This window comes from Alexandromys fortis, unplaced genomic scaffold, assembly GCF_014885135.2.
Source record: "Alexandromys fortis isolate MF-2015 unplaced genomic scaffold, M_Fortis_MF-2015_v1.1 scaffold_72, whole genome shotgun sequence".
NCBI classification, from domain to species: Eukaryota; Metazoa; Chordata; class Mammalia; order Rodentia; family Cricetidae; genus Alexandromys; species Alexandromys fortis.
Genome location: NW_026067969.1, coordinates 3,540,400 through 3,561,516, shown reverse-complemented (window position 1 = coordinate 3,561,516; position 21,117 = coordinate 3,540,400). Strand labels below are relative to the sequence as shown.

Genomic DNA, 21,117 nt, shown 5'->3' with positions numbered 1-21,117 from the left:
AAGGATTTGACTGCTCAGGTCCTCTGATTCTGAGGGTCATCATGCCAAGGAGCTTCTGCTCCACCCAGGACTTGGGCTTGGGGGTAAGTTCTAACTTGTACCTTGGGGAACCTAGCTAAGTCCAAGTCCCCATTGGTCTCATCTGCAAAGCAAGATTTGAGATTCCACGGCAATGAGGGCATCCTCCCAGGCTCCACCGGAAGCTAGAAACTGCTCTAGAGATGTGAATTACTCTATGTACCTGTTCTCCTTTAGGACCAGACGAGCCCTGGGGGCCGGGGAGTCCTCGGTCACCCTTTTCACCCTGCTCACCCGGAGGTCCGATGAGTCCAATCAAACCTGGATGGCCCTGTGAGAAAATAAAGGTATGACAGATATCCGTGCTACCGGTGCCCCGAGTCCACCGCACAGAGGGCCAGGTGACCTGGCACACGGCCAGAGCACAGGGAAATGTGTTATCGTCAACATGTCGAGGATTGAAAATAAGCAGAGGCCAGGCGACAAGGGAGGCCTCATGGACCCTTGCTGGTAAGGAACGTATCTGAAGAAACACACAGGGAGAACCAGGGTGTGGCTGAGCAGTGAGGCCCTGGGCTCAACTCTACTGGATGACCACCACCATCCTTGGCACTGGACCCCGGTAATGACCAAAGGAAGCATATAGGGGTCCTCAGACCCAGAGGCCACTGGATTTCCCTGAGGGATAGTTTGCTTACTTTAAACATGTATCCTCTTTCTACAAGGCCTGAGACTGACCCTGAATTGAAACCACCCACTGCTAAGGATATTATAGTCACTGAAACAGCTTTTAAGAGAAAACTCCGCCATATCTGCCCTATACATCTTTTGGTTTCACACGAGTTTCTAGAATGTTCTGGCAGGGCTGCTAGCTTCCATTATGTTGGTGAAGGATCTCAAAGTAGAAAAGGGTATTCCTTGCTGTCTTCTCTATGGACAGCTGCTTGTCTTATGAGCCCATTTATTCACAAATAAATCAACGTGAGGAGGAGAAAAGACGCCACCAGTTAATGACGCTCGGGGCTTCTAGAAGGTTCTTGTCAATTCTGGGGCTTCTAGGACACCTTGCTATAGGCATGAGTCTCAAAGCCCTGGGTGTATTCCTCCTCCCGTCAATCTACCTCCAGGTCCTGCAACAGTCACAGCAGGTACTTGGTGGTAGGTCAGTAATTCCTATGGATGAGTTGATGGTGTTGCTATGGCAATATTGGAGTCCCCTAAGCCTTAGCTCACCTTTTCGCCTTTGGGACCAGAGTCTCCTTTGAGTCCAGGGAGTCCTGGAGGGCCCTGTAGGGGAAGGGAGAGGAGTCAGTGTCCTTGTCCCAAGGGTTTCCAGTGCCTGGCCCATACAGAAAACACTGGCATTTCATGCTACTCACCAAAGGGCCAGGGGGACCATCAGGGCCTGGGGATCCTGGGAGGCCTTGTTCACCCTGAAACAGAGTCCCTTGTTGTGATTAGGTGCCCCCATCATCACCTGTCTCTCCTCCTATGCTTGCTAGGCCACTTACCACAGGACCAGGGATCCCTCGAAGACCATCAGGGCCAGGCTTCCCAGGGGCCCCTTGGGGGCCAATAGGACCAGTCTTCCCAGGAGGGCCTTCTAAACCGGCTTCTCCCTGTTTAGAGGATGCAGGAGGATGCAGATATTCAGAGGCCCCCAGGGTGCTGAAGAGATGCCCCCATGTGTCCTACGTGGAAGCTGACTTGGCCCACGCTCCATCCTGTTAACAGCGGCTCCATGACTCCTGCTGACTGTGGTAACCATCACAGCAGGTCACCCACCAGGTGCCTAGCCACATGACACCCATATGCGGAGCTCACTAAGTCTCAGAGATGACAAATGTTCCCATCTAGGCGTGCAGGTCACCCCACTCAAGAGTAGCTGGGTGTTCCAGTCCTGAACACCACATGTACCACTCAGGTAATGCCCATCCTATTCTCTTAAGGCCCCACTTCCTGTGTACACTGTCTTCTGCTCTGTCACAGGTCAGAGACTAGGTGTGACCTCATCCTGGCTCTATTTGCCTCCTTCCTCTGCTTCTTTATTCCCCCCCTCTGCCTCCATGGCTCCTCTGTCCTCAGACTGCATTCTGCCATTGCCCCAACCTCCTTTAGACCCACAGAGGTCACAGCCACCAGGGTAACTTACCTTAGCTCCTTTCTCTCCTTGTCTTCCTTCGGGGCCCGCAGGGCCTGGAGGACCCTAGAAAAACAATAGAACAACTAAGACTTGAGTGCTGAGTTTGAAGACCAGGCCTAGACTACAGGTAGAGCAACAGGGTGTGAGGCTGCCCTGGACCACTCTCCAATGAAGATTCAGACCCCCATATGTGATCCTAAGACTCCAGAAACCTGCAAAGCTCTGGTGGGTCTACAGAAGCCCTAAATGCCTTGTGTATAGAAAGACCTCTCCTGCCTGTACACTCTGTGGCTCAGCCGCCACAGTCCAGGCATCCTGTGACACAGTACAGACATCTGTTCCTTATCTTGACTCTCCTTCCTTCAGATAGGCTTGTCTATGTACAAGGAAAGTGCAGCTCTTGAGAATTTTCTCTCCCATGGTGGCAGAACACACACGTCAGTCACTGGCCATCCTAAACACTCCTGGTCTAAACTTTGCTTCCTCTGAGGTTGCTCCACCCAGCTGTGTCTCCCCACTGATCTGTGACCCGATGAACGTGCTCCACATTTCAGATATCCGTGTGCCCTCTTCTGGGCCACGTGGGGCACCAGGGGCAGGAAGCAGCCAGTGAGAGGGGAGCAGAGGGCAGAAGGACTTACCCTTTTTCCTGGAGGTCCGGATGGACCGGGTTCACCAGTAGGACCTGGGGATCCCTGGTTGGGGAAAAGAACACAGAGCATCAGAAGTCTGTCACGTCAGGACACAGGGCCGTGCTGCCACAGCCGAGAAAACACTTGGCGATTCAGTCCTTTCTGTGGCTAGCCCTGCATGGCCCCGCTCTGGTGTGAGTATAGCAAGTCCCATTCCCTGCTGGTGGCACTCAGGGACTCCAACTCCTAGCCCACGGCTGTTGTATCTGGAACAAAGAGACCCCCTGGGGCGTGCTTGAGTCTAACACCCTGGAAGTCTGGTTTCCACCATGTCATCACCTACGTCTCACTTGCAGAAGGACCAAGCAGAAACCCAATGCAGTGGGTATGGGAAAAGGGGCATGTCACAACACGTCTGGCTCACAGTCTGTGCCCCCAGCCTTTCACTTCCATTGCTGCCTGTCTCAGATCAACAATACAAGTCTTCGCCCTTCCTTGGGTCAGCTCATATCAGATTGCCCTTGTGCTGGTGTTGAGAGGAGGGGCCTGGTGCTCAGGTCATGTGTGTATGCATAGTCTACACCACAATCACAGAAATGAGCTCATTCTAAAAGGCTGATTAAGCCTACCTCTCCCTCCCCATCAGGTCAGGATGGCATCCACTATGTTATTATTTGAGACGGGATCTTACTCTGAAACCGAGGCTGACATCGAACTCATTATTCAGACCACACAGCCTCAAACTTATAGCAATCATCCTGCCTCAGTTTCCTGAGTGCTGGAATCAGAGCACGAGCCACCATATCTGTTCTTACCTTGCTAAGCCACGGCAAGACACCCTACCTGATCGGGTCCCTCTATCTTGACTTCCTAGCCTCTACCACCCTGAGTCAAACACATTTGTCTTGTTTTAATTCACCCAGCTTTTAACATTATCCCACCAGCAGCAAAAAGACCTAGAGAGTCAGTCATTCCTAGGAGCTGGCCCCACCTTGGGGGTAGGCTGGAGAGACCTCTGGGTCTAGCACAGTCCAGCCAAGGGACCTGAAGGGGTCACCTGGTCCCACGTCAAAGAGACCACCTTGCATCAAAACAGCTGCTCAAGACCAAGTGGCCTCAGTCATAGGGACATTGGACACCTGTTGGGAAGCTTTGACTGACATTCAGGGTGAGACCAGGACACTTCACATAGACCTTAGACTTTGGGCAGGTCCCCTGGTGGGACCACATATGCATCTTTCCTTTGGAGGAAGGGTCCCAGCCTTCATTAGGTCCCGGGGATCCTAAGCTCTGGCCACAGTCAAGAGGGACCTAAGTTTGGGCTTCTCATAAAGACCTAAGAATGCAGGGATGGTCCTACCAGGAAGCCATCAGACCACAACTCACCGTCTGTCCAGTTTCACCATCATCCCCTTTGTCTCCAGGTGGACCATCTTGACCCTGTGAGAATAAGAACATTGCTTCCACTGGATAGATCAAGTTCACCCTCCAGCTCTAGTGTGTTCTCAGATCCTTTCCCAAACCCAAATGCACCTACTGTGCCCAAAAGTTGGGCATTGGAACAGGGATAACCTGGAGGGGTGCTGTGGCCTAGAGAACCCGGTAGAAGGGCAGAAACAGAGAAAGAACAAATTAGGGATAGAAAGAGGTAGCAGGAATGGGATGAACACTTACTGCAGGGCCTGGCTCTCCAGGGGGACCAGGGTCTCCGGGAAAGCCCACAGGGCCCTGAGAAAAGAGAATGAAACTATCAGCAGCCTGACACACCCTGCATGGCCCACTACCACCCAGGTTTCAGGACAAGGGACAGTACCAACCCCTCTAGCACTTTTGATCGGGAGGCCCCTATCCTGAAGAGTCCACTTAAGTGCAAACCCACCCAGGAGGCAGGTATGGAGCAGCAGCTTTCTGCTCTTTTGAGCCTAGTGAGGGCAGGTGCCCTACCCACACATCCACTTTGGTGGCCCCTTCAACTTCTGATGCAAAATTGGGGCCATCAGGGAAAAGCAGCATCCTGAGCCGGAAGGCCTTCCATCAGGAGCCCCACTGGCTGCTGCTTCTGTCCCAGGCCTCCCCGCCTCCCTCTTGCTGCTTCATCAGTAGCTGTTGTGGAAACCTCTAGGGTAGACAGAATTGCCCTTCCGACACATAGTGTTCGTACAGCTGTTCCTAGGTCAGGGAGCACCCAGTGCAGGCACTACAGGGACTCAGAACAAACGCTGCCCAGACACCACAGCATCTAGCGTTACTTACAGGGCTGCCTTTGGGACCATCATCTCCAGGAGGGCCTTTGGGTCCAGGGGGTCCGGCAGCACCAGAGGGGCCAGCTTCTCCCTTCTCCCCTCTTTCTCCTTTAGGTCCCTAGAGAGGAAGACAGCTCAGTTCTCAGAGCCTGAAAGGCGCTGGCCTGGAATGGGCCATCCATGGACTCATTGCTGCATCTCGCGGGCAGCCCCCTCTCAGCATCCCTGTGCTCCAGGATGGGGATGGTACTGTTCTTGCCTCTAATTCTCCATAGCAACCCCATGTGTACCACCAGGCAAGCAAAGAGCCCTGGCCTTCTAAAACCTCAGCTCTAGGTAAAGGCTGATTCCTGATCTGATGAAAGGCAGTGAGGGAGTCCCATAGTTCAGGCACAGGAAACAGTGTGAAACTGAGACACCTCAGTCCCCCAAGATGCTTCCTAGGTCCAAAGCTACTCTGAGGATGTCCTCTCAGTGACCATACCCAACCTTCAGAGGCCTAGGCTAGCTGAGTTAACAGAATGGCTACGCTCATACCACAGCAACCCATGAAAGGGTCTATGTACCACAGATGGCAGTTACTGGCGGCCATGATTGTGAGGTCATTGTTGCGGTCTGCACATGTACACACATGTGTGCTCAGCCCCACGTCTGTACACATGCATGGACACAAGCTCAGCCCCCACAAGATGCCAGTCCTTCCCATCATAATTCCGTTGTTTGACGAAGCAGGGCCATGACTCCCATTTCATGGGAGGGGAAACTGAGGCAAGAATGAAGCTTCTGCTCCAATGTTTTGTCAATGTTCCCACTAGGCACATCCTACTGCTCCTCCAGGGCCACACTCACCGGGGGGCCTCCTTCTCCTGGAAGACCAGGCTCTCCAGCTTCACCAGGCTCCCCCTGAGAAGACAAGACAGTGTTGGAAGGTTCCCTCACCAATGGTGATAAGGGATGGGCCATCTGGCAGCACCTGCCCAACTGCCCCATTCTGCCTGCCTATCCATGGGCACCAGAGTCCGGGAACTCTGTGGGGTCAGGGTTATTGCCTCCAGATAGCTCACAGGAGTGCACTGGGAAGCCAATGCGGAAGAAGGAATGGGAGAGGCATGAGAGAGATGTGTGTGGACAGGGGTGTCGGAGCACTGTGCAGATCACAAGGGACACCAACTCAAGGCTGTCCCAAGCAAGTGCTCTGAGTCCTGACACATGTGAGCAGCCTCCTCACGCACGGGCCACCAGCCTTTAAGGTATTTTCTCAGGGATTTTGTCACAGCGGTGAGGAAAGAAGCTAACACAGGGGGGAAAACCGGGTAGACGCGAGAGACCCAGTGTATTCTCCTTCAGTACTGAGGCAGAAAGGAAGGGCCTGTGAGATGGTGGCCAGCAAAGGCCGTGCAGGGGTGAGGCAGTGGGGAGGAGACAGCAGTGCCTCTAACCCACACCCACTTTTCTCTCCCTTTCTTTTCATAAAGAACAAAAACAAACCAGCCTGTCCCGAGCATAAGGCCTTGCATCAGGAGCAAGCCCCAGGAAGGGCAGGCCGGAGGCTTCTAGCCCTCTCAAGGCCCAAGATGGCCTCCTAAAGCCATCCTCCCAGTATCCTGTGGAGCTCAGTCTCACACCGAGACCATCACGGTTCATACACACGTGTGTATTCACAAGCATGCATGCACACATCCACACATATCCATGCCCACATGCTTGGGCTAACCATGCCCAGTCAGCCTCAAGGGCCAGGCCCTAACCTTCAGGAATGACAAGGCCCTGGCTGTGAGAAAGCAGAACTGGGAAGAGGCGGTCACAGCAAGCTCAGTCCGGAAGGAGATCTGAGTAGGGGGGAAGGGAGCAAGAGGGGTGTGGGAGAGCCAGCATGCTATTGCTTTGGATTTCGCAAATGGCTGTTACAAATGACCACTGTCAGAGCTCTGGACTTGAGGTCATGCATCTACTTTTAGGTTTCAAGATGAGTGTGAAGGGAGTGTCTCTGTGTAAACATGCATGCGTACATGCATGTGTGCTCACATACACAGATACACGAGTGCATCCACACACAGGCACATGGGACTGTGTGTGCACACAAACACACTACTTCTCAGGGAGCTATGGGGCAGACACTGTGATAAGCAAACAGACATCACCTTTTCTCCCACTGCACCAGGGTTGCCGATTCCGCCAGGAGGACCTTGTGGCCCATCAGCACCTGGAGCTCCAGAGGGTCCTCGGGGACCCGGGGGACCAGGAGGGCCCTGGGAGAAAGAAAGGCCATTGGACAAGACAAGATGTATGTACCCTTCCCCAAAATGTAAACCAGGGGAGCCCTACTGGGCCTCGATGGCCCAGCCACTTACCATCTGGCCCACGTCTCCTGTCTCACCCTTCTCTCCTGGAGGTCCTGGCAAACCCTGTGGACAGGAAACTGGTGAGGTGCTACTCTGTGAGAGATGCTCATGGCTCTCACGAGTGCCACGGCCATGATTGGCACTGCTCTGATTGCCACTCCCATGATGCTTCCTGAAGGCCCTCAAGTGTGCTTCCGTGAGTCTGCCTCCGCGGAAGGAGTTTTCCTGCTTCCAGGGCTCACACAGCCAAGGATACAATCAGAGGAGAATGGGAGGATTTATGGGCACCAGCACTTACGGCAGCTTCCCATAAAACAATAAACCTATTGAGCCGGCAGCAGGGAAGCTTCCGGATAAATCAAGTCCCCACCATATGCCAAGTACCACCACTAACTAAAATTTGTGTTTTCCAAAATAAAGTCTTGTGTTCAAAGAATATTTAATGGCCTTCAACGTGGCCCATAACATAAAACGAAAGGCTGGTGGTGTACGCTTTACAGCACTCAGTGAGTTTGGGGTTTTATGGACATCCAGTAGAGTCAGTCACCCTGGGCAGAAACAGGTAACCTAGAGGGCAATGAATGTGGTGGGCTGGGGGGGATGGCTGTTACTTCTAGGTGGTTTGCTCAGATGTGAACATGTGTGAGTGCTTGTGCGTGTGCATGCACGTGCGCGTGCACATTCCTGGGAAACAGGCAGCACTTCCTATCCCTACTACTGAGGCTCATTTTCCTCATTCTTACAATGACAGGAAGAGTGGGCTCAGCAAGATACTGACACCTCTTCTTGGCGGGGTGGGGTGGGTTCCTGGGAAGCTCCATGGTTACCTGTAATCCCACTGGCCCCGGTGGTCCTGGGAAACCTCTTGAACCTTCATCTCCTTTCTGTCCAAACAGGCCTTGTTGCCCGCGAGGGCCAGGCTCACCTTCTGCTCCCTGGAGGAAAGAAGTGAGCATGAGTGAGGATGGACAGCAGCTTGAGAGGCGGGCCTTGCTATGTCATTCAACACAGATACTCACCGAGGGACCTGGCTGCCCGATGGGGCCTTGAGGACCCGTAGGTCCAGGAGGACCCTGTAGGGGTCAAACAGAGACATAATTATTTTGGAATCGCAGACGAGTCCAGTGGTAGGTCGATTCTGTCTCCAGAACCGGCTGGGTGAGCAGGATGTGACTTATGAATGAGAGTTAGTCCCCAAATGTGCCAGTCATCAGAGGGACACTAATGATTAGCATTATGGCACAAGCCAGTTGTAGGTTCTGAGAAGTGGACAAGACTCTCAATTCAACTAGATCAGGTTGCTATGGGTTACAGAAGCCGGGCAGGTCACTCAGTGTCCTCCCAGCGATCCCCACATGCCCTGTTGTGGCAGAAGAGACCCCCACAGACAACAAGGATCAGAGGTCTCAAAGCTCCTAAGTGCTGAGCTAGGGAGGGACTCCACCATGATCCTTGCTTGCATGCTGTCCTCAAGCACTTATCATCATGGGCTCAGGAACAGAGAGAGAGAAAAGCCAGCTGGAACAGACAGCCAGATGCCAGTACTGACGCCTGGTGACGTCACCTCAGGAGCAATGGCACTGGCACCAGTCTGAGGCTTAGGGGAGTCTCCAGTTTGGAAGGAGTTCATGGCGCTGGAGGGGGCTGGTGTGGGAGATGGGGGGCGCTACGGCACCCACAACCCAGCACCTCCAAATGTATGAAAGACAAGGAACAATGGATGCTTTGCCTCTGCAGGGCTCTGTGGTCCTCAGAGATGAGCCCCCAGGCAGACACATGGCTGGTCATGCTTTGCACCAAGAGAGTCTCTCACATGCCTGAACACACATGCACACAGGATAGTCTCAGGAACGCAATGCAACTGGTGTGACCCGGGAGTTTGCAGTGTTGGGATCACGGAGCATGAACACAGGGTCATTCTGCTCTCAGCAGCCACCTCAGCACGCTCTCACTCTTACCTGCTCGCCTTTGTCCCCCTTGCTTCCTTTCTGCCCAGGCTCCCCGATCTCTCCCTGGGGATGGACAGGAAGGATGTTGTTAGTCCAGTGGCTGGACGTGCCCTTCTTGGTCCCATGGGCATTCTTTCTTGGAGACTAACAACAGTTGCTCTCTACATGGTCCCGAGATTTTCCAACAGAAAGTAGCCCCGTATGTGAATTTGTTTTCCTTTCTGATTTTGATGTCTTTATATACCTAAGTGTTCGTGCGTGTGTGCGTGCATGCGTGTGTGTGTGTGTGTGCTCACTCGCGTGTGCAGGTACACATTCATGTGTGTGTGTCTGTGCACATAGCCTGAATATATCTCTGTGCACTGGATGCAGGCACTCTGAGGAGGCCAGAAGAGGGTGTTGAATCCCTTTGAACTGGAGTTGCAGGCAGTTGTGAGCAGCCATGTGGATGCTGGGAACTGAACCTCGGTCCTCTATAAGAGCCGTCATGCTCTAATCACTGAGCCATCTCTGCTGTCTGTCCCCTATGTTTTATCTGCTCCTTTTTGAGACAGGTTTCTCACTGGCCTTGAACTTGCCTCCATCAGCTAGGATGGCCAGCCAGAGAGCCCCAGGGTTCTTCCTGTCTCGCCTCCCAGGTTCCGAGATTATAGACACACTACCACACTGGGTTTTCTAAACACGGGTTTGGGGAGTCGAACTCAGTTCTAACGCTAGCAAGGCAAGCGCTTTACTGATGAACCAGCTCGCCAGCTCCTCGATTTCCTTTATGATCCTCAGATTATTGCAAAGGTGTTAGTACACATGGTGATGTGGTAGCCTACGATCCTCTCTGGTGCTTCGTTGGACCGCCCCCCACACGGAGACATAAGACTAAGATGTCCTCCACGTAGAGGTGAGAAATTCAGCGATATCACCGGAGAGCTCTGACGAATGGAGAGCGAGGCTGAAGAGCTCAGCCACACACTCTTTCCTTAATGAAGTATAAAACCCAGGCTCCTCGATAACGGCATCAGAAAGAGCAATAAAAACAGAGCCTCGATCATTCAAGAGAAGACACTTAAAGATATACACAGCGTAAAACCTCATTAAATCCAGCCCCACACGGTCCCCGTCTGAAAGGGCTTCAGCTCTGGTGACGACCTGCACACATCTCAGGCTTTCCAGGCTCCTGACACATGCTACAGGTCTTATTTATTGCCATTTATTTGTGTGCTGCTTTAAAATCATCCCCTCGTGCCTAGTCTGAAGGTGCACAGCACCGCTCTGCCGGCTGAGCCCTCTGTATCATATATGATGCTGTTTAACACACTGCCCTTATACTTGTTGCCTGACGGGCCACACACATTCCTACTTCTCCGTACCTTATCTCCATCCTCTCCAGGAGGACCCACGGGGCCAGCTGGACCAGGGAGCCCCACGGGACCTTGGAGGCCATCGCGGCCAGCTGGGCCTTGCGGACCTTTCTCGCCCTAGAGAAGACAGGCAATTCAGACTCAATACAGCTTGATATTGGGAACATGGTGCCAGCACCGCTCCTCACCCTGGAGAAAGGCCCTGGGGCAGGAAGCTGGGTGTGTGTGTGAATGGTCCTAACGTGCCATCCAGGGGAGTGGAGGTGATTTTGCCCAGTTCTGAACTGTGGATGGCTGGTTAATTGCCGCACCAGAGCCACACTCAGAATGCCACGTAGAGGAAAATCTCATTAAATCCAGTCCCACAGAGTCCAGCCTGAGTTGTTCTAATGGGAACAGGGAGCTGTTTAGAGGACTCCTTAGAGATGAGGAAACTGAGGCACAGTTAGTGCTGTGGTTTGAACATGCAATGGTGAGATTTGGTTCTATCTGGGGGTGCTGTGGAAATCCGAGGAGGCTGGACCTCATTTGGAAAAGTAGGTCACTGCAACTGTTCTGGAGAAAAAGATTCCCCTGCCCTTCCCCTCCCCCACCTTCCTGGCTGCCATAAGGTGAGCAGCTCTGATCCAGCATCATGTCCTTCACCATATGTTCTGTCCCACTACAGACCCACAGTAATGGAGCCAGCCATGAACCAAAACCTCTGGACCACGAGCCCAAACAAATCCTTCGATTTAAGTGGTTTCTCTCACATATTTGTCAAAGTGACAGGAAGCTTATTAGCACAGCTTGTGAGCCTCAGTTCCTGAGTCTGCTTGGGCTCCTCAGAGCTGGTGAGCAGGGACCATGCTGTGCTACGGGATGGCCTAAGCAGCAGCTTATGCAATCTCTGTTACTCTCTCAATGCTTTGTGAACACCCTACCTGTACAGGCATGCATACATACATACATATGACATGTATGCACACACAAACATACACATACACACATACACATGATATGTATGCACACACGGGTGTCTACATATCACAAACACAAAAATGTATACACACATACATATGACATGTATGCACACACAGACACGCATACACACACATAAACATGACATGTATGCACACAGACATGCAAACACATGTGTTTACATAGCACAAACACAAACATGTATACACACAGACACATGACATGTGTGCATACACAGACAAAAGCACAAACAATAAGACACATATGTCCACAGGCATGCTCACACACAGGATATGCACAAGCTTGTACATGTGTGTTCCCTCCCCCACATACACAAATGCATGCAGACATGCATCCGCACATATACACATGCATGGCATTCACACAGCATGCCATGTATGTACACACACTCGCACATGCACGCAGACATATACACATACAAATCCTCATCTTTTCTGCCCTCCTAACTATGACTTGTTTTTCTCCCTTCATAATCTCCAGAGATTTCACTAGTACTCGTTACACTCAGTTTTGACAAAAATCCCATCACCGGAGAGCAACAAGCATTTTCTCACCTCAGCTAGGAGTTTATTCCTTCCAGTGACACAAAGAAAGAAATTGTGTGCCATAGGAGAGGGACATGGATGCTGGCTTGCCGGTCCTGTCCTTCGTACACCTCAGTCCCCACCCCTTGAAGTCAGCCTGTCCTCCCTTAGCTAGAGAGAGCTCTGGCAGGTTCAGGGTTTTGGCAGCATCTCTCTCTGCATCCCCTGTCAGGCTGGGAGTCTGCAGAGCCGCCGCCGACCCTCTCTCCATATTTTCCTCTTGCTGGAGCTATTCTGGGAGACAGTGAGCTGTTTCCCTGCTTAGGGCAGGTCTGGCAAGGTTTCTGCTTAAATATTGAGTCTCTGGAACCGGTGGGCTTCCTCCAGTTGAGTCTGCAAGTGCCACATGTCCTGAACCTCCAAGGGTTTCTGTGCTGGACTCAGAATCCAGCTGGACCTGTGTCCTGGGTTCCTGACTAAAAATGGCACAGTGCTATCAATCGGCAGAAACAACGTTGAAGGGATTCTCTGTGGTACTGATGCTCCAATGTGAGCTGACTGTTCTTCCTCCTTGTGAGCCCAGGAGAGCAGGACGCAGAGCTTCATGGCTTCAGTCAGCGGGCAAGTGTGTCCAGCTCGGTGATCCGTGTCTACCCTACACTGAAGCTCCTTCCAGCGCTGAGAGAGGGAAGCTGGGCGGAAATCTGTGAGATCTACCCCCACGGTCGTGGGAAATCCAGGGTGATGGGAGGGTATGAAACTGCATATGAACCGTAGGCACAAAGTGGGGGTTTTGGCACCACTACAGAGAGGGGGCCATGCTGGGTGATCAGAGAAGGGCTGTGTGGAAACCCGGGCCTGCCCAGAGGTCTTTCAGCGCCCAGTGAACTCAGGCCTCACAGAGGAGCTGTTCCAACTTCTGGGGACCTACCTGCCCCCCCTCTGCCTGACAGTGTCTCTCTCCTATGGTTTCATCAACAAAGGGGCCACCCATTCCCAAATACTTGTCTTTCTCCTAAAAGACCCAGTCATGAGGTTTTTGGGGAGGTGATATTTACTTAGCAGATGGTCCAGCTAGCTACCCAGAAGGCACATTGGTACAGAACAGAGGTCTGTAGGGGACAGGCCACTGTGGTATCAGCATTCAGGGTAGGCCAGGTTGAGCTGGCTGGGACTCCTCAGAGGTCTATCCCTATAGGATAATCAGACTCCATAGCCTCTGTTTCCTCCCACGGCAGGAGAGTGTCCATGGAGATAACACAGTAGGAGGGACAGGACCAAACCTGGGAGAGGACCCCAATCCTGTGTGGTACTTACGGGAACCCCTTTCTCTCCTGCTGGCCCTGGAGGTCCCTGAGGCCCAGGTCTCCCTGGAATTCCGATGGGCCCTGCAGCACCAGCTGGTCCTCTCTCTCCTGGAGAACCCTAAAGCACAGTAGGAGAACGACTCACTTTAGAGTCTCCTGAGCTGTACGGTAAAACTCGCTGAAGCACCAACAGGTCACACCACACTTCCGCTCACTTGAGAGCCCTCAGGAGCCCCTAGATGACTTTCTGCAAGCATGGACTGTTCGGTCTAGTATTTAGGGCTGTCATCAGACCCTTTCTTAGCTCTTCTCCTCCCACAATTCCCTCTTACGCATGCCCTCTCCCCCTACATGTCTGGGAACAAGTGTTATTTTGTCTGTCTTTGGTGGTCTTTTCCGGAGACCCGGCACCTACCCATCCCTGTAGGGTCTGCCTGCCCACAAAGTGCTCCCAGACTTAGAAGAGGAGGTCTTGATCCGGGAGGGGACATGTACTGATGATAACAGGGAGCCAGGCTAAACTTAATGTCACATCTAAAGGTCAACCCAGCCTGCAAGCCCTCCATATACCCTATCAAAAGGGGAAACTAGTTTCTCATTCCATCTGACATCCCCAGCCTGGAACCCAGCTAAGGGAGGTTACTCCCAAACTCATCTGGACTTGATACCTGAGCACATCCATCAGGCTGGCTTGAAGGGAAGAGGAAGCAAAGCAGACAGCCCTTACCCATGTAGGGGAGGAGCAGCCTCAGGCATGGAGCCACAGCTAAGGGCCTGGGAGTGCAGAGTCCTAAAGCCTCTCACAGTTGGGGTACTGGGTCTGGTGGGGGATTAGCTAGTTCATGAAAAACATGTAATAGCTCCTGGACTACAGGCTAGAGTTAGACCCCTTCCCTACCTGTTCCGGGTGCTCCGCCCTAGGACACGTCCTTGACGTTCATAAGGAGAGCACCTACTCTTTGTGCTGACCCAAGAGAGGTCCACACCAAGTGTGAGTCCCCCTCCTCACCTCCATGCCCAGACAGTTCACTTGTAGATCTCCAAGCTGTCACTCAACCTGCTGTTCCTCATACAAGGTGCTCCTATGATGCTATCAACCCAGCTGCTGGCTCAGGGATACTCTCCCTACTCTCTACCCTGTCCTCCTGAAGCACTTGATGAGGACCTTAGCAGCTAGGCACGCCCTCCCAGCTCTGAGGGCATCCTACCTTGCCTGAGGAACAACAAGTCTGAAGGATAGGATGGGATAGAAGACTTTGACTTACCGCAGGACCTGGCGGGCCAGGGGGGCCTTCGCTGCCTTTTAGCCCAAGTGCTCCCTGTGAAGTAGTAGGAATAGGGGTTGAGGGCACTGAGAGGGAGCCCCAGGGCTGTGCACCATACCGCTACACCCACAGAGGGAGCCCCAGGGCACCATACCACCACACCCACAGAGGGAACCCCAGGGCTATGCACCAGGGTTGTGCACCATACCGCTATACCCTCCTAGCCCATCACTCACCACTGGGCCAGGGAGCCCTCGGTCCCCAGGGAATCCACGCAATCCTGGAGGGCCATCCTTCCCAGGGAGGCCAGCAGGTCCTGGGTCCCCCTGGAATGAGAACCAGAGTTAACCCTACCTGGAAGTGCCAGCTGTTGATCTCTCATCGACCTCCTTCTAAGGTGCAGGGTGTGGCATTTGTCAAGATCCATTGGGATCTTGACCCGAGCTTCCTCTAGCCCCTTGGCTTTAAGGAATTGCTCTGCTTTTGTTTCGATTTGGAGGCCGAGGATGGAAGCCCGGACCTGGCACGTCTCCTCTGTTCCTCTGTGGACTTGAGCTCGGCCCCTGCACACACCTGGGAGCCATGTTCTCCAGGCCGGCTCTATATGTAGATCTGGGGAAGGGACTCCAACTGTGACTCCCTCTCCCTGTGCTCATTCAGGTCCCAGACCTACAAAGTCCAGCAGAGCCACAAGGGTTCCGCAACGGGACCATGTCAAGCTGAGGGTACACCAGTAGCTTGTGGTTAAAAACACACCACTCAGGGAACTTGGCTGCCACCCCAATACCCACTTCTAATAATAGACACCATTGGGCTTGTCCTTCCCAAAAGTGTAAAAGATAGAATATCTTCCAGAATTTTCCCTGGCCTTCACATGGGAAGACACAGATCTTTCTGAACTCAGCGAGCTCTCCTTTTCTAGAGTAGATAGGTTTATAGTCCAAGAGCTGTGTGTGTTAGGGTTATAGATGTGTATTCACATACACACAGATCTGAGGATATATGTCTTTACTTACCCACACACTTAACGGATGTGTGATTTCCTTCAGTATTTATTTTCTGTATGTCTCTAATCTTATGTTTATTTTTATATGGTCACATAAACAGATGGTGTGGGTCTGAAACGGTGGCACATGCCTTTAAACCCAGCACCCAGGAGGCAGAGGAAGGTGGATCTCTGCAAGTTCAGGCATAGCCTGGTCTACATGGCAAGTTTCAGACTAGCCAGGGCTACACAGTGAGACCCTGTCTCAAAACAACAACAATAACAAAAATAGCCTGAGAGCTCATATTTTTAGTTACTGACACAGAAATTTGAAGAATTTTATGCTAATGTACAAACATTACAACCACAAATTTGGGGCACTCCAGCCTACTGGACAGACTACAAAAAAATGGAAAGTCAGTGCTGAGTACAAGGTTAGAAATGCGTTCATTTTTCATTTTCAGAATCTATTTTCAGTGTGTTTAAGCGAGGGGTTTTCAAAGGGCTGTGCTCTACCAGATCTGTATTGGCTGCTGAAGACTCAGAGCCTTTAGTCTGTTTCTGGGAGGAATGGGCAGCAGGGGAAGGCGCGCTCCACAGGGTATGGGATGGTTTGATCCCACGTTCCCTCTGTGCTCCAGGTGCAGCAGGTCACAGCCCTGTCTCCGTTCAAGCAAAATGGATCTGAATGTGTGGGTTTCAGAGAAGCATGTGTTTGATAAATTACCCATTTGTTGAGAAAGATCAAGAGAAAAAGCAAAGTTTTAACTGATTCCCTGGGGGAAAAAAAAGATTTTTCCGACATGGAAGCTTCCAGACACTCACCTTTGTCCCCTCTTTTCCGGCAGCACCTGGGAGGCCCTGTTCACCAGGGGGGCCTGGAGGGCCAGGGTGGCCACGCTCGCCCATCGGACCTGTTTCTCCTGTGGGACCCTACAGGGAGAGACCGTGTTGGTTTTGAGTGAGTGACCTGTAAGGGGGGTAATCTCTTCTTCCTGAGCCTAGAGACAGCCCGACTGTGGTGCCAAAGCATCCACAGTGGACCTCTCATTCTTCTCCTTTCTCTCACAAGGCTCCTCCTGCCGTCCAAACGCCAGGAGGAAAAGATGAAGCCAGTGGAGAGTTAGCCATGGCCCGTGCTTCTCTAGAGGCTGTTTCTGGGATGTGATCAGAAAGATGCCAAGGGCTGCCATATTTGCCACAGGGAGGAGAAGGCCTCATTGGCTCCAGTTCTGGGGTGACACCGGGTGTCAGTCTCTTCTCATTATGTCAGGTGTGACTTTCTAAGTGGCAAGGTGGCGGGTACAATACTGTCCTAGCTGGAACCTGTGCCCTTCACTGATCCATATTGGTTGGAATCTGGTGCCTCTGCTGTCCGCAAGAGGACAAGAAGTCATCATTGGTCCCTGTGCCCACGGGGGTAGTTGTGACTCCAGAGCCTGGCCCTGTCTTGCCTGGGGTCACCTGAGCTCTGCTGCCTGCTTTCTCTCAGCACAGCCCCTCCAGGGGTTCATCTCCTGCAGTTAGCACAAACTTTCCATGGAATTTAAGCCTCTTCACTAGCGGGTCCACCCCCCTAGAACTGGGAAAAACTGACCAGAGCCCTGCCCCCGGCCCCAGGATACTGCAAGGTCTCACCTGAGGGCCAACCACTCCCGGGGGGCCTGGAGGACCAGTCTTGCCTTGGAAACCCTGTGGAGAGAGTCAGCAAGCTGAGGGCCACTGCGGCAACACACACCACACTGTAGTCTTCTCAGAAGCCCATCCCGCACCTATCCCGGTGGCTGTGCTCCAAACCCTCACTTTAGAGTCATGCCTTATGCTCCCTTTCCATACTAATTTCATGAGACTACTGAAGTCAGGTGGGTGAGCTCCACGCTGCGTCTTTGTGCCGAGAAACCAATTTTAAGCCTGTTATTCTTCCTCATGTCACTGCGTGTTCATTTTCTGAGGACAGACGAGAGCCGTCTCTGGGCTGGTGCTCATTAGCAACTTTGTAGGACGGTTTAGCCTTTGTTATCTGACGCCTCTGACGCACAGCAGGTGACTCGCCTGCCTGCGTCTCTTCATATTTAGGACAGGCGGGAGCCAGGTCTGGCTCTTCTCTGAAGCTGTCCGCTCAAATATGTTAGTTTAAAGTCACTTCATAGATGCTGTCTCCTTGAGGATCTAAATGCTCATGCCTACAATGGTCCAGGCTCGCCCCCCACTTGGGCTCTGCTGCCCGATCTCTCCTATTGAGCAGGAAGCTGCAGCAAGCTAAGCTTGATCTGAGGCCTGATGGCAGAGCAGAGTTGGCACAATGAGATACACCTGCGGCTGCCAGGTGTACAAGGATGGATCTACCCAAGGCCTGAGAAGGACGCTCTAACTGCGCAGAGGTCACTGCTATGGCAGGAGGGTGAGCAGGTGGCCCAGGACGAGCAGGCGACAGTCTAATATCTCACACAATTCACTGGCCACATGAACCACATCAGACTCTGCCCTGTCATCCCCCCGGAGGGCTCTTCTCTCTCAGCCCAACACAGCTCACACAGCAGGCATTTCTGAGACACATCTATTTGACAGCTAAAAACAAGGGGTGATGGACAGGTCAAGAGGAGGGAAAGCAGACAGGATGTAGGAGCCAAGGTAAAACTCTGCTCATGGCTGTGTCCGTGAGGAGGACAAGAAAGACCTCCCACTAGGTCCACAGCCACTCGAGGGCCAGGCAGGACCGACAAGGAGGAGTCTGCTCCTTGCTGAGAAACAGGCTTTGGGCTGCCAGTAAGAAGTAATGGCCACTTGTGTCTGGCCAGAGGAGATGGGAGGAAAAGAGGAGGTGACGAGTAGAAGGAAAAGAAGAAAGGCTACACTCCAGAGGTCTCCAGACGAGTCTCGGATGGTCAGCAGCATTGCCGAAGTGCCCCCATGTCTACAGAGGTGGCCGCGGCATGATGGAAGATGCTGGAAACTACACTTTCCCAAGCAAAGACAGGAGGTTTAATTATCTGCAGAATGAGTCTGAGGGAGAAAAGCACACAGTATGCAAAATTCTTCTCTTGTCTCCTTGGAAAGGCATTAGAGGAAAATGTGCAGAGCTCTGAAGAAACGCTTTAATTTTTCTCTCTAAACAAAAGAGCAAGGTAATCTTCATTTATCAGCCGGCACGGGCTGCTCCAACACTGGCAAAGGCATAATTAAAAGGCTTCTCGTCCCTGTGCACTGAAAGGCAGAGGGGACAACATCTTAAGGCAGGTGCCGGGACTCTATATGATGAGGTGGTCAAAGGTCCACGTCAGGAGGGTCAGTTTCAGCCTTGAGAGCCCCCCCAGAAACCTTCAGGCACAATGAACTGGATATAATGACACAGAAGCCTGTCAGCGCCATGGACCCCACTCTGCTCAGTGAGAAACGCTTAAACCTGTACAAACTGCCCTTTAATGTGGATGGGGCAGGGGACACAAAGAGAACATTCAGTGTGGCAGCAAGGATGTTGTCACCAGCACTTGGGGCACTCAGTTGCTCCCAGTCTGAAATCCCAAAGTCACAAGTGCACCCAAGGTCACAGGCAGGCACGTGCTCTTTCTGAGATGGGGTCTCTCGCTGAACCTTGAGTCCGCTCATTGGCTGGACTAGCTGGCCAGCCAGTGCTAGGGACCCTCTTGTCTCCCTTTCTCCTGCCTCAGAGCTATAGACTTGCGCCTACACGCTGACTTTTCAGATCAGTGCTGAGGATGGGAGCTCAGGCCCATGCTTGCCCCATGGGGCACCTCACGCACTGAGCCATCCCATCTCCCATCCACAAACGATTCTTCTTTATCACGACAGAAGAGGCTAAAGTCACTTTTTGCTCCCTTCCACCAGCTCCCCAGGCTGGAATCTCCCAGATGGACAATATTGGGATCCATGTGATGTGGCCCTTGCCATGGGGTTCTGTAGCCTAAATGATCATCTATTCACAGGGACAGAGCCCCCTGCCCCAGCCCCTAAGCACTCTTCCCTATAAGGCCTGTGGTGTCCCCAGCAAGGCTGCACTCACAGTTACCCTGGGGAAATAAAAGTTGGAGACACAGGTCTTCTGATGTCACAGTCCTGTGTCCTGATGGCTTTAAACATTGCCTTTGTCCAAAGCTACTAAAACAAGCAAAGAATCACTGTCCAGTTTTCCACTGTGACATCCTGGGGCTCCTGCCCACCCTATAGCCTGACCCCAAGTCAACAGCAGATGGCTGGCCCACAGGAAGCCTTGCTAAGGCCTTTGGTTTTTCCCAGCTGGGCAGGACCCCCTGGCTATGCCAGGCAGTCAGCAGTGTGCTATGTGTAGGGTTGTGAGCAACCCAGCCAGAAAGGCCAGGGATTGCCGTGTTCCCAGCACTTGTAATACTTACGGTCTCGCCTCTCTGCCCAGGATGTCCAGGGAGCCCGTCCTTGCCTGGTGGGCCCTGAGGAAAGAATCACAACAGGGAAAACTCATTCAGCAGCTCAGAGAAGCAGGTGACAAAATTTATGTCATTTTAGTGGCTCTTGAGAAAGGGAATCACCCAGCTGCCACAGTCCCACAATACTTATAGCTGTCCCAAGGGGTCAACAGAGACAGGGGAGGTCAGTCAGCTTCCCAAGCTTGAGCAGGTGGGTGGCCTGGTCACACTAAGATCCTCATCTGTCGAGTCTAACAAGCAACTGGGGAGGAACAGTAACTCCAGAACCCAGAGAGAGGTCTGGACAGACTTTCCCTGCCATGCACATCCCCTGCCAAGGCCCTTCCCCTGCTGTGGGCCTATGTTCCAGACCCTTTCCTCCCATGGACCTTCCATGTTTCCGGCCTCCCCCTACAGTGGACTATGGTCCTTCCTCTGATGTAAAATTTGCCTGGCATGAACCTCCCATGCCTTGTGCCTTCCCCTACAATGGATCTTTCACAGGCACTGACCTCCCCCGGCACGGACCTCCCCCAGCACAGACTGTCACCTTCCCTGGGCCTTCTCTGGCTTGAGCCCTCCTCTAGTGTGAATTCTCATTTGTTGTGGGATGCCTCCTACCCTGCACTTTCTTCTTCTGTGAGCCCTCCCTTGCAGTAGGTGGGCCCTGAGTGGGCTTTCCCTTGCTGTGGATTTTGCTGTCGGCCCTGCCTGGAACCTGGAGAGAAACCTGATTTGCTGCAGACTTGGCTCCAGAATGGACAAAAGACCTTTCAGTTTAAGAAATCTTGTTTGTTACATTTGTGTGGTCATCCAAGACACCAATGCAAACCCAGTCAGAATGTCATGATACTCTCAATGACAGCTGGACCTGCCATGGGAGGTGCACACAGGGGAAGGGCCTCAGCGGCGAGGCTCATGGAAAGGAAATTCTGTCTAGAAGTAAACACTTTCCAGAGCAGGAGGCCTGAAT

The 21,117-nt window shown here is 52.6% G+C and overlaps 1 protein-coding gene across 1 annotated transcript in view; it reads right to left on the bottom strand.

The window, feature by feature from the left end:
• Col5a1 (collagen type V alpha 1 chain) overlaps window positions 1-21,117 on the bottom strand; it is a 152,651-nt gene that overhangs the window by 20,258 nt on the left and 111,276 nt on the right. Inside the window, 22 exon segments of the mRNA XM_050154925.1 lie at window positions 242-349; window positions 1,252-1,305; window positions 1,398-1,451; window positions 1,530-1,637; window positions 2,171-2,224; window positions 2,803-2,856; window positions 4,180-4,233; window positions 4,468-4,521; window positions 5,047-5,154; window positions 5,886-5,939; window positions 7,178-7,285; window positions 7,388-7,441; window positions 8,206-8,313; window positions 8,398-8,451; window positions 9,337-9,390; window positions 10,692-10,799; window positions 13,505-13,612; window positions 14,760-14,813; window positions 14,996-15,085; window positions 16,570-16,677; window positions 17,383-17,436; window positions 20,115-20,168. Of these exon segments, the coding sequence (XP_050010882.1) occupies window positions 242-349; window positions 1,252-1,305; window positions 1,398-1,451; window positions 1,530-1,637; window positions 2,171-2,224; window positions 2,803-2,856; window positions 4,180-4,233; window positions 4,468-4,521; window positions 5,047-5,154; window positions 5,886-5,939; window positions 7,178-7,285; window positions 7,388-7,441; window positions 8,206-8,313; window positions 8,398-8,451; window positions 9,337-9,390; window positions 10,692-10,799; window positions 13,505-13,612; window positions 14,760-14,813; window positions 14,996-15,085; window positions 16,570-16,677; window positions 17,383-17,436; window positions 20,115-20,168 (1,656 nt within the window).